Here is a 13,341-nt window from a genome sequence, read left to right as displayed (position 1 = left end):
TCTTTCTTGGCATGCACATGCCCGCTTAGGAATCCACCACCATTTGGCTTGGCAAAGCGAAAAGACCGGCCACCAGGTGGGATATATCGGTTTCCAACCAACCCATTGCTAATATCTTTCAAGGGAAGGACAACCACTTAAGATTACGTCATAAGTCATATTAGGACCATCCCTAAGATATTAGTGATGTGTTATATTATCACCTCCTTAGCAGTGCAAATTTCGTCTAAAAAGCAATGACAAGTCATTAGTGGCAGGTGAATGTTAGGCATCCACCCGAAAGCGACAGGTCGTCGTAAGACTCGTCACTAATTGGTCATAATAAGAGCATGGTTAATAATATAGCCAACTGTCAGCTATAAGATGTTGCCATATCATCTATAATCAACACATACATTCACTCATACAACAAGGTTAGCTATAAGGTTGGCTATAAAATCAATACTTTTTCTCATCTCCTCTCTATCTCTTTCTTCACATTTATTGCATCTGTCTAGAAACACGCATATAGCTATGCTCTTCCATAAGGCTGGCCATAGTGGGGGTATAATAGGTAGTACCATATTCTTGGGACTAGCAAACATGCTGATGTGGCAAATAATTAAAGAGGAAAGAGAGTGAAAGTTAGGGTAACATAGGTAGATACCATATTATGATAAATTATATGATACTATGTGATATGCTACTATGTGTCATGCATGTCAATACATAAGACCCTCTATGATACTAGTTTATGATAATACTATGCACTGTGAATGTAATATCATACCATAGTATCATATGCATGATATTACTATATGATCCTTCCCACTATGAATAGTCTAAGAGTCCACTCCCCTTTTTTTTTTATGTCTCCTTCTTTCACATAAGCAAAATTATCATGTAAGCTGGCTTATAGCCTACTATTGTACTTGCTCTAAGTGGCGTGCCACAAAGGCCCATCACTTACCGTGCATCACCTATGTGCGTTTTAATGGAACAACCGTTTGTTTAGTATTGAACTAGAAAATGGATGTGGAAACAAGTCGATCAAATTTAGTGCTCGGGTGTGCTCATGTGCCACTTACAAGCCGCGAAGTGCATGGAATCTGTCACCGATCTTTGGTGATGCGAACAAACTAAGCGTGTGTAAAGTTCTTGCAAACGTTGGTGGGATCAGAGTCAAATATCGCCACCGGTTAACAACACACAAAATGAATAAGGTGGGATAAGCACGAAAGCTTAGTATAAAATTAAAGCAGAAAAGAAGTAGCGACGATGGGTTGAATGACATGTCATCCATATATAGAGTTGATTCCACACATGAGTTAGCCTTCCTGTCAAGAAGAATATAGCGCTTGGCCAGTGGAAGCATGTTAATGACATATATCACCAAGAAGCATGACTATGTTGCAACCTTGGATGAGAAGGAGTCGCCCGCGGATGAGAAGTCGGCCAATGTCGAGAGGTTGCTTGTCCGGACCACAAAACTTACAACAGTTACCATCAAGTTGTACAGGTAATCATCAGCCATACACATATATACTTACTTATTCAAACATGTTCGTGCTTAATTACAAGACCTAAAAGTTCTTCATGATAAAACGTGTACACATATACTACGCAATATCGTGACTCATGAGTAGTATGCAGGGTTTCAAGGGAAGTATATTGTATGTGATCGCAGAAATTATGTTTGACCAATTATTTTCTATACCGTGTTTACTTTACAAATTGAGACATATGCTAAATCGTATATGAATTTGTTGCAACAAATGCTTGCAAATGATGAGTTATTATAACCTTTTTCTTTACCGTGTCATGAAATCTATAATGCCCAGAAAAAGTCAAAATTCACCCTTTTAATTGAGCGAATAGGACTATGTATATATTAAAGAAAATGTGTGGTTAGATCTCAGTCGACTGAGATCGACAAGTCTCAGTCAAGTGATAAGGTATATATACAGTTTTCTCAACAACAAAAATTAAGTGTCGATTCTCCTTAAGAATCTGGGAGGTTGTCAAGGCTTGGCTTGATGCGCCCAACTGAATACTCGGAGTTGGGGAGACATCCGAACGGTTACAAGCTGATGAATCGCAACGGTTCTACGGCGTGGTCACAGAAGGAAGGCCATCTCATCGCTTCTCGTGCTCATCTGTTGGAAGTTGTGGAACGAAAGAAATGCAAGAGTTTTTTTGGAGCAAATCTATCGTACGTGTCCACCGTTCTGGTTGACAACATCATACTAGAGGCAAGGAATTGGGTCCTTGCGGGGGAAAACATTTGAGCACTTTAATGTTGCAACAGTAGGATCTTATCTTTTCCATTTGTTGAGGTGTAATGGACCTGGTTAAACTTTGTTGGTTATTCCTTTTTTATTATTAATGAGATAAAGCAAAGTTTTTGCCTCCGTTTTAAAAAACTGAATTTTGTTTGTTCGAATCATCATGCAAAATCAAAGAAACTGCAAGATCAAAGAATATAGCATCGGCTGAGACATAGTCGACTAAGACTTAACAAAAATGATAGAAATATGACCAGAAATCATGTGGAAAAAAACTAGAAGTTTATGTGTGTGTGACAAACATATGCAATTAAGTGGCGAAAGCCATGGTGTTTGCAGGCTCATGATCGTTGTTCGGATGGCCATCTTCGTGCTGTTCTTCAAATGGCGAATCGGCACTGCTCTTGCGATGACCAGCAACGGCACAAGTACAGCTCGTGCAATGTGGACGGTGTCCATCGCCGGGGAGCTCTGGTTCGCCCTAATGTGGGTGCTGGACCAGCTGCCCAAGATGCAGCCTGTCCGGCGCACCGTCTTCGCCACCGCGCTGGAGGAGTCGCTGCTTCCGACCATGGATGTGTTCGTCACCACCGCCGACCCCGACAAGGAGCCGCCGCTGGTGACCGTGAACACTATCCTCTCCATCCTTGCCGCCGACTATCCCCCAGACAAGCTCACATGCTACGTCTCAGACGACGGCGGCGCTCTGCTCACGCCCGAGGCTGTGGTGGAGGCTGCCCGGTTCGCCGGACTGTGGGTGCCGTTCTGCCGGAAGCACGGGGTTGAGCCGAGGAACCCAGAGGCCTACTTCAGCCACGGCGTTAAGGTGAGGGTGGTGTCAAGGGCTGACTATAAGGGAAGATCGTGGCCGGAACTGGCACGGGACAGAAGGCGTGTGCGCCGGGAGTACGAAGAACTGCGGCTGCGGGTCGACGCGCTTCACGCCGGAGACGTGCAGCGCCCGTGGCGGTCGCGCGGCACGCCGGAAGATCATGCCGGAGTTGTTGAGGTGCTAGTGGATCCTCCCAGCTGTACGCCAGAGCCCGGCGTCAGTGGTAATCTACTGGACCTCAGCTCCGTCGATGTGCGGGTTCCAGCGCTCGTGTACATGTGCCGGGAGAAGCGCCGCGGCCGCGCGCACCACCGGAAGGCAGGTGCCATGAACGCGCTGCTCCGGACCTCGGCCGTGCTCTCCAACGCGCCCTTCATCCTCAACCTCGACTGCGACCACTACGTCAACAACTCGCAGGCCCTCCGCGCGGGCGTCTGCCTCATGCTCGACCGCGGCGGCAGCGACGTGGCGTTTGTCCAGTTCCCGCAGCGCTTCGACGGCGTCGACCCCGCCGACCGGTACGCCAACCACAACCGCGTCTTCTTCGACTGCACGGAGCTCGGCCTCGACGGCCTCCAGGGACCCATTTACGTGGGCACCGGGTGCATGTTTCGCCGTGCGGCGCTATACAGCGTCGACCCGCCGCTCTGGTGGTCACATGGCGACAGCGACGCCGGCAAGGACGTCGCTGCAGAGGCCGACAAGTTTGGCGTTTCGACGCCGTTCCTTGGCTCGGTGCGTGCGGCCTTGAACTTGAACCGGTCGGAGCAACGGAACACAGGTACTTCACCGCCGTGCTCGTTCGACGCGGCTGCCGTCGGCGAGGCCACCGCGCTCGTCTCGTGCGGCTACGAAGACAGGACGGCATGGGGCAGGGAAATCGGCTGGATATACGGGACGGTGACAGAGGACGTGGCCACGGGCTTCTGCATGCACCGGCGAGGGTGGCGCTCCGCCTACTGCGCCACCGCGCCGGACGCGTTCCGCGGCACGGCGCCCATCAACCTCACAGACCGGCTGCACCAGGTCCTCCGCTGGGCGGCGGGCTCCCTCGAGATATTCTTCTCCCGCAACAACGCCCTCTTCGCCGGGCCCCGGCTCCACCCGCTGCAGCGGCTGGCGTACCTCAACACGACGGTGTACCCGTTCACCTCCATCTTCCTCCTGGTCTACTGCCTCTTGCCGGCGATCCCGCTCGTGACCCGGAGCGCCTTCCCAGTCAGCATGCCGCCGTCGTCCACGTACATGGCCTTTGTGGCGGCACTGATGCTGACGCTGGCCATGGTGGCCGTGCTGGAGGTGAGGTGGTCGGGCATAACGCTGGGCGAGTGGTGGCGGAACGAGCAGTTCTGGATGGTTTCCGCCACGAGCGCGTACGCGGCCGCGGTGGTGCAGGTGGCGCTCAAGGTTTTGGCGGGGAAGGAGATAGCGTTCAAGCTGACGTCCAAGCGGCGCGCGTCGGGCTCCGGCGGCGGCGGCGTAGTAAAAGGCAGGTTCGCGGAGCTGTACGCCGTGAGATGGACGGTGCTAATGGTTCCGACGGCGGTGGTGCTGGCGGTGAACGTGGCGTCCATGGCAGCGGCAGTACAGGAGAGGCGGTGGAGGAAGGGCCCCGCGGCGGTGCTCGCGACGGCGTTCAACGCTTGGGTGGTGGTGCATCTCCACCCCTTCGCCCTTGGGCTCATGGGCCGTTGGAGCAAGACGTTGAGCCCCCTGCTCTTGCTTGTCGTAGCGTTCACAATTCTATCACTATGTTTTCTCCTCCATTTGCATATGTTTTAACATGCCTATTTTGGACGACGAGTGAAATTTCAAATGCAATTGCTTGGCTAAATTTCTACTTCTTGTTACTATTTTCAACCTTAGTTCAAAACATATCCCGCATCCGGCTATGAGAGAGGAGCAGCGGCAGCACTATATCTCGCGTATGGAGAGCATAGTTTAAAAAACCAGACCGGACCGATGGTTGGATTGAAAAACCCGGAACCGGCGTTCATTTTGGTTTTTTAAGTTAAAAAGACCAATTTGCAATTATACCAAAGAAAACGTGTAAACCAGAGGTATAGGACCGACGATTCAACTAGTGCCACACACAAAAATAGAAAAATAACCTACATCAAAGAGAATTCAAATCCAGGATGCGGGATATAGGTATGTAAGTTGCACCTTTGGACAAATAACCATATTGACTAGCCAACTTTCTTATCAAATTTAAGTAAACAGTTGTATTTTACATCTATTTAGTACGACACTAGGACATAAAATATATTATTTTATGTTATAAAGAACCATACATCGGACCGATGAACCGGTGGTCTGGTCGATAAAAACCTGAACCGACGGCCTCGCCGATTTGGTCACCGGTTCGGTATTTTAAACTATGATGGAGAGTTTGTCCCCTGCGCTTGTCTACACGAGCTTTGCTACATCTGCGTCTACATTCATGCTAGACTCATGGGGGTGTTTACCGGGAGATTACGGGGTAGTTAGAAATTGATTGGCTGAGATTAGGTGAAGTGAGGCAGGCCGATCGTTAGAGTAAGGCATGCAACGTGGTCAGTCGCTTTTGCCCGTGCATGTAGTATTATACTTCGTCCGTCCGGAAATATTTATTGGAGAAATGGATCGTAATGGATATATTTAGATGTACTTTATTTCTAAATATATTTAATATTATTCACTTTTATGACAAGTTATTTTGGACGAGGGGAGTACTCATTATACTATTATCGAACCTACAATGGGTATTATTTTCTATCCAGTCATAGCTTCATTTCTTGTTACAATCCTTTTAGGGTTTTTACAAGGAAACAGGTTTGTTGAAAATTTCGTTTTGGTTCTTTTTCACCTTTGTATTTTATTTTTATTACCGTTTATGATGCTTTAATTCTTCCTGTTTCTTCTATATTCTACTCTTTGGTTCTTATATTCTTATCTAATACAAATTCTTTTTAAAAACACACAATTTTATCTAAATGGGCGACCTCTTTAAAATTACGATAACATATTTCTTAAAATGTTAATGAATAAATAAAATTTCATTGACATTTTTAAAGTAAATGAACGTACTGTAGCTACATTAGTATATTTTTAATGCATGTTTTTAATTAGATAAACATTTCTTAAAACATATTATAACATTTCTTAGAGTACATGAGTATTTTCATATAATATATGAACATTTTAAAAATGCGCGCACACATTTAATACATGATGAATATTTTTAAATACCTAATGAATTTGTAAAATAAAAGAAATTCTCCAATATATATTTTAGAATACCTTGAGATACTTATACATTTTTTTCTAAAAGGAGGCTAAGCCCCGGCCTCTCCATTGAGAGATGCATACAGCCATAAGATACTTATACATATGAAACGTAAATTTAAAATAATTGTTTTCAGGAACAAATAACAAAAGGTAAAAGAAGAAAAAGAAAAGACACACATAAAGATGATCCACACTATCTACTTATATGTATGTTGGTTTTTTTTTTCTTGCAAACAACTAGATGGCGGGCGCCCACCGCAAGAGATCGTGCGTGAGCTGCAGGCTGGGAACACGTGTATCACGGGTGGGCAAGCGGGTTAGCAACACGCGAGGGCTCGGAAAAGCGAAGCGAGCCATAGCATTCAACTTGGGTTTTAAATAGTTATTTCTAGTAATAATAACTTTGCGGTGAAGATACCATGTAAAGATTTTATTGTTAAGAGGTATCTTCATCTTTCAGATCTTCTTATTATTATCAATTGACATGTTAGATTGGAGTAAAGCACTATACATAGATTTCACTAAGAATTGTTCATGCCATGTAGTTTCCAATGAAATACATCGGACCCATGTGAAAATTACACCGTGGACAACCGCTAGAGCATGATGTTCCACGATTGAAGTTTGGACCCAACTAAATCTCTTCTAAACGTCACATTCGACGAAAATTATTCCAAAAGCATGGCGACATTATCACCCTTGTCGATCACAATATTATATAGAGTTGGATATTGTTCCGGGAGTGTAGCATTGTCTAGCCACTTATCCTTTCATGATCTAATTTCCGAGTCGTTCTTAATCGAGGAAGATCCATCTAATTTCCGAGTCGTTCTTAATCGAGGAAGATCCATAGCAGAGGAAAAAAATTGTTCATAGCCATTAACCCGCCCAAAAGTGAGAATCCCCATTCTTCCAGTATACTTGGGATACCACCTTGGAACCCATATATTTTCTCTTTAGGAGGGTTTTCCATACACCATCTTCCGTCAGTAACTCAAACAATTATTTACCGAGGACGGCCCTATTCTTAACCTTAAGGTCCTGAATACCCAACCCGTCTTGGTATTTGGAACGGCAAACCACACTCCATTTAGCCAGTCGATATTTCTTTCTCTCACTACCTCTTTATCAAAAAAATCTTCATTGAAAGTAATCCAATCTATGTAACACTCCTTTCGGCAACTGGAAAAAGTAAATCATATATAATATTATATTATTTAGTACTGAATTTATGAGGACCAATCTTCCACCGGAGATAGCAGTTTACCTTCCCAACTTCCTAGTATTTTTTGTATTCTCTCCTCGACGTGTTTCCATTCAACATTTATGAGTCTTTCATATTATATCGGTATCCCAAAATATGTGATCGGCTGGCCCAACCCGCATCCGAATAGGTCGGCGTACAGGTGGGCCTCGTCTTGAGCATCGCCAAAGCAAAATAATTCACTTTTATGAAAACTGATCTTAAGTTTCGAGAGTTGCTCAAATGATGATAAAACTAATTTCAGATTTCTCACTTTCTCGAAGTCATGATCCATGAAGAGAAACGTATCCCCGACATATTGAAGGATTGTGAGACCGCCATTAAATAAATGATTCACTATCCAATCAATTTGGTCATCAACATTGGCACACTCAATCATGATCGTTAATATAATCTGTCACTATATTGAATAGCATAGGCAATAATGAACCACCTTGTCGTAATCCCTTCTTCATTTGAAAATAGTGTCCGACGTTATCATTGACTTCAATGGCCACATCACCTTTAGAAACGAAATTATGGATTAGAACGGGTCACTCTGCAGAAAATCCTTTCATCAACGACCTCTCTTTGTCCTTTGAGCAAATTATGGACGCAGCTTGGACACTTTCAGAGTCCATGAAGAAAGAGTAACCAACGGACATTCAGAGACTTTCACAGATCTCACTGAGTTTTCGCATCTGGACGGATGAGCGCAGGGCGGTGGCGTCGTTGGACGTCGTGGTGGCGTCGACGGATGTTTGGACTGGCAAGGATGATGTGGATCTCTTTCCTGAAGATGGGTCAGTGATCCGATGATGATGTCGGCTTTCTAAAACGTGTGCATGAGGTGTGTGTTTTAGATGTGCTGCACCGGCTGTTGTTCCCAATACATTATGTGGATGGATTGACGACAACACCGGTTTTAGATACGTGGAGTGAAAGCACTTCACATTATCAAGTTTGTAGATGTGAGTGATGGCTTTGGATGGATTGATGTATATTCTTGTAAGACCTTTATAAAATAATTAATAAAGACTAACAAAAAAAGCGTGCGTTGCAACAGAAGAGAAAATAACACACGCTTTGAACGCAATATATTTTCACATGGCATTACATTTGTGTTGTCGACGATGGCATCAGTGCTCACGCAACGAAAACGTGTTTGAATGTACAATCACTCGGAATAAGATGAGAAATATGTTGTTTCTCCCCCCACGAGATTTTCCAAAGGTGTGCATGTGTGGTTAACGATGTTTTCTTTCCTCTCAATTTGGTTTTAATTTAATGGATATTTATTGCAATTCGTATGGTCGTCGGAAAGAGAGGAAAAAAAGACCATGCACTACAAATTAAGTTTGCACCAAAAATAATATTTAAGAAGTATTCAACAGCTAAAAATAACATCCTATTTAGATTCTACACATTTTTTCAATCAAATTTCATATATAACATGTTAAAATCGGAGTTACGGTTTAAAAGATATGGATAATTTTGTTTTAGATAAAATATAGATTGATTAACTAAAAAGTCAGGGTTTTTTTTGTTAAAACAAAAAAATGTTTCGGCTGACTTACATAGGGACGGTGGGTTGATTACCTAAAACATCAGGGATTTTTATGAAAAATGCAAAAAAATGGTTCGGCTGTGACTAAAAGATGGACCGCGGGTTGATTATCTAAAATTGTGAGGATGTTTCTACAAAATGACAAAAAAACGGTTCGTTCTGACTTAAAATTGGACTGCGGGTTAATTACTTGAAACTGCGAGGGCTTTTTTGTAAAATGACCGACGACGGACGCCAGAAGCGCTGCGCGTTTTATTATTAGGGGAGATTGCTGCATGCATCGATTGATGTAGAGGCCGGAGGTTTAACCTCCTTTTTCAAAAAAGAAGAACGCTTATTAGAAGTGTGTAATGCTGCCGGTATATTCGACAACAAAACTCCTTCGCATTTTGCGACCATTCCCGTGAGGACTAGGATTCGTATTATCTAATGCCATCCCCAAACAGAATTACACCTCTTCATCTCCTATATATGAGATGTGTGTACCGCGAGTCACCTGCGGCATGGTAACTGAAACCTGAAAGTTTGCCAAACCAAGGTCGAACACATGAAGTATTTCGGGATATTGATGTGTGTGAAGTTTATTTTTTTCTACCTGTAGTGGAGTGCGCAGAATGCATTTTCCCTCTCTCTGGCATCACACCTTCCCTTATTTATTTTGCAATCTAACCTCTAAATTAGCAATACCGGGTGGTATTGCTGCAGTGCCACCACGTCTGGGTACATTTCCTATGTCACTAGTCACTCTAATCCATGATGCATACTGGATTCTCAGTGGAAAGATGCAACTGCACTCAGATTCTAGTCACGGTGGAACCAAAAACCATTGCCCAGCTAGGTCCATGACCAGTTCACAAGCACAAGCAGCAAATTCAGCTTCCTATTTACGACTGGCAGTAACAGTTTCCAAGCGACCCGAAGGAGGCACCCTCAAGCCATTTCCAAGCACAATTTCCACACGCTCTCAAGAGAAATTTCAGAGCAATCGTTCTGTTTCTCACCAGAATGTTTCATCTAATATGTACTGTGGCAAATTCGCTAAGAAACAATATTAAGACAAGATGCATTGAGAGACAGATGAAACATCACACAGGTCAGAGATGAATCAACACGGTTATCAGAACAAGCACAACCATTTTTTTCTTCTAAAAGCACAAAGGCAGGCCAATACAGCTGTTCGTTAACAGAGGCACCAAAACACTTCACCTCATTAAGAGATGTCATCAAGTTTCCTCAACTCACTAATCCTGATCTCCCGATTAAGTTAGCTTCATCTAACGCCTACACGCCTAAAAGCTCAACGGCGTATTTGTAGAGTTCATGGTCCAGCCGCTTTGCTCAGCACAAGCCAGCAGGATTTCATGGGAGGCGAGTTGTGGCCAGTCTTCTACCGCAAACCTTCGCAGATCATGTAGATCTCCCTCGAACTAGACCTCGTTGCCTTAGGCCTCAGCAGAGATACTTTCTTAAACTTCTCTTTGCAAAATTTGTTAAACCCTGCAGCAGGGCAACAGACGATCATTCGTGTCACTATGATATCAACTGCAGCAATAACAAAGCTAAATCTGCTTGTAACTTGTTAGAACTACCTGGTATATCCTCGTTCTCAAGAAACTTGATTACTAGGCTACCCCCGCGCCTAAGAACACCATCCTCATCGGGATCAGGGCCCATGGAGCTCTGAAACCTCTCCATAGTCACACTATAGTCAGCCGATTCTTTCAATTTTATCTTGCCAACTGCCAATGAGAGTGCACGCATGCCCAGCTCACAAGATATAGCTTCATCTCTGGTTGTGATCCCTGAAACTACCGGACACATGTCGGATAATATCACAGAAAATCCTCGTTCCTGTATAACAGAGTAGCATCAATTAATCAACAATGAACAGAGCAAACGCTAGCAAGATCAACAGCAACAATATAGGTGAAAGTCCTTGACCTGGTATTTCTAAATTCTAATCATCCACCATGAAATTCGGCACCAGTAATATCTGTGTTCAGATTGGTGAAGCTTCATAGTTTTAAGGTTTGGACACCACGACATAGTTGGGTCACATATGTGATGACATATAAAACAGAGCAGTCTCAAAAGTTCTAGTAATCAACTACATATTGTGATTTTAACACAAGGCTAGAAACTGTGATTTAATTAATACATGTTGGCCCTTCAAAAATAGGCAGCATCATATGCAGCTACATTTTCATATCTCTAACTCATGCTTCATTCTCTGGTAATATTGATCGACCTTGTAGCTATGTGTCTTGCCATCTGTTATGCACCATATATGATTGTTGATGAATAAACTACAATTATTTTGTTATATTTTAATAGTAGCTCATTGAACAAAATTGGTTTACTCAACAGTTCTCCTGTAACAAGTATTGTCAGCCAATAAACCCCAATACCCATTTGGGTGAACTCTCCAAGACTATTTATGGATTTATAGTTGAGTACAAAGATGTCGCAAATTTGAACCAATCAACGCACATTTTAAGCTCACATTAATGCAAATTCAATCAGTACCGGTGCTACTTGTCTAAGCAAAATCCACATGCAACCAGATTCCATTCCATTGAGTAGATGAAATAAACAGGAAATCGGTCGAACCTGTGGCGACATCGCTCGGGCTTGCTGCTTCATGAGAGCCATCACATCGGCACAGACGGTCCTGACCCGCGAGTCGCAGTGCGCCGAGGGGACCTTCACCTTCTGCTCTGCAACAACCGAGCACCAAAATCAGACCCGACACGACACCCCCCGCCCATCAACCACAGCATCAGCAGATTGGCGGACCTTGACATCGACGCCGACGACCAGGCCGCCCTTCTCGAGCGGGCCGAGGTTCTGGCAGGCCACCTGGAGCCACGCCCCGGGGGCGCACCCGAGGTCGAGCACGGCGGCGCCCGGGGCGATGAGCTTGTGCTGCTTCTGTATCTGGATCAGCTGCAGCGGCGGGCAAGAGAAAGCGGGTCATCGCGTGAGAGATTGGTCCAAGGCGGGGCGCGGGGAGGGAGGGCGGAAGGCGGTGCTGACCTTGAAGGCGGAGCGGGCGACGTAGCCGAGGCGCAGCGCCTCCCGGTAGAAGAAGTCGGCGGTGCCCGTCGCGCCGCTCATGTTCCCGTTGCTGTTGCTGCGCGGCGGGGAACGGACGGCGGTGAAGGCCAGAGGGATTCGTTAGGGTTTTAGGCCGGTTTCGCGGGAGCTGGCTGGCGGGCAGGCCTTGTCACGCAGGCCGCGGTTCACGTGGATGATGGGCTGCTAACATCAGCGCGTGTCGTCGGGCTCGCTTGGGCCGCCATGCCAAACCAAGACGAGCTGCATACCTCCTCCGAAATCAGACAGGTCACTACCATTTTTTATGGAAGCTGCTACGGGTCAGCCGGTGAATTTTTTAAAAAGATCCGCCACCTCCTAAGTCATCGGATCTTACGAATCGAGTGGCCGAGCGTCATCATGTACTAATGCAATAGATTGTGTTGCGGAAACACGGGTTATGTTACAGAATTTTTTACGACATAGATCAAATTGTAGATTTTTTTATTACAACAAAGGTCTTGTTACAATTTTTTTCTTGCAACAACAATCTTGTCAAAGAAATTTCTGTAGCAAAAATCTTGTTACAGAAACTTTACAAATGTTAGAAAATTTGCAAAAATATTTTGCAACAGGTCTTGCTGCAGAATTATTCTGCAACTAAGATCTTGTTGTAAAAATTTGTATCCTTTTCATAATCGATGTCCGTGCGAGCCGTGGCCCTGTTCCTGAATAAGATGAAGACGTTTTTAAGAAAGGAAAGGTGAACAGGTGGTAGACGATGGAAGCGGTTGACGCATAGGAGCAACCCGCCAGTAGATACTAATCATTTCCCATTTTTTATCTAGTATCAGATGATACAATACATTTTCTCAACAAGAACAAAAAAAAGATGGCACAATACATGTGTGACGTCTTTTTTTAAATGATCAAATCTATTATAAAAGTCCATCAAAAGTATAAAATATTTAAAATAAAACATAATAAAAATTACATCGTCAAGATTTGTAATATAAAAGTCCATTGAAAGGTTTTTTGGCCAAGATTTATAAAATAACAAGTGAGTACAAATATACAAAGGCTATTGGAGATGCTCTAATGCCGCTAGAACGAGTCGTCGACGTGCCGC

General features: G+C 44.4%; 2 protein-coding genes across 2 annotated transcripts; one reads left to right on the top strand and one right to left on the bottom strand.

Annotated features, from left to right (window-relative positions):
* The first annotated feature begins 1,277 nt into the window (after positions 1 to 1,277).
* LOC123399260 (probable mixed-linked glucan synthase 7) lies at positions 1,278 to 4,988 on the top strand. The gene is made up of 2 exons (XM_045093678.1): positions 1,278 to 1,498; positions 2,604 to 4,988. The coding sequence occupies exons 1-2, from the start codon at positions 1,353 to 1,355 to the stop codon at positions 4,876 to 4,878; spliced, it is 2,421 nt and encodes an 806-aa protein (XP_044949613.1). The 5' UTR covers positions 1,278 to 1,352; the 3' UTR covers positions 4,879 to 4,988.
* A 5,308-nt stretch (positions 4,989 to 10,296) lies between these two features.
* LOC123399259 (ribosomal RNA large subunit methyltransferase E) lies at positions 10,297 to 12,341 on the bottom strand. The gene is made up of 5 exons (XM_045093677.1): positions 12,213 to 12,341; positions 11,973 to 12,122; positions 11,787 to 11,888; positions 10,766 to 11,027; positions 10,297 to 10,673 (listed from the first exon to the last, which is right to left on the bottom strand). The coding sequence occupies exons 1-5, from the start codon at positions 12,291 to 12,293 to the stop codon at positions 10,564 to 10,566; spliced, it is 705 nt and encodes a 234-aa protein (XP_044949612.1). The 5' UTR covers positions 12,294 to 12,341; the 3' UTR covers positions 10,297 to 10,563.
* Between the last annotated feature and the right edge of the window lie 1,000 nt (positions 12,342 to 13,341).

The sequence above is a fragment of the Hordeum vulgare genome, chromosome 5H (assembly GCF_904849725.1).
Source record: "Hordeum vulgare subsp. vulgare chromosome 5H, MorexV3_pseudomolecules_assembly, whole genome shotgun sequence".
In the NCBI taxonomy this organism is placed as follows: domain Eukaryota; kingdom Viridiplantae; phylum Streptophyta; class Magnoliopsida; order Poales; family Poaceae; genus Hordeum; species Hordeum vulgare.
The sequence above is the reverse complement of the archived record's forward strand: the minus strand, read 5'-3'. Positions and strand labels throughout refer to the sequence as shown.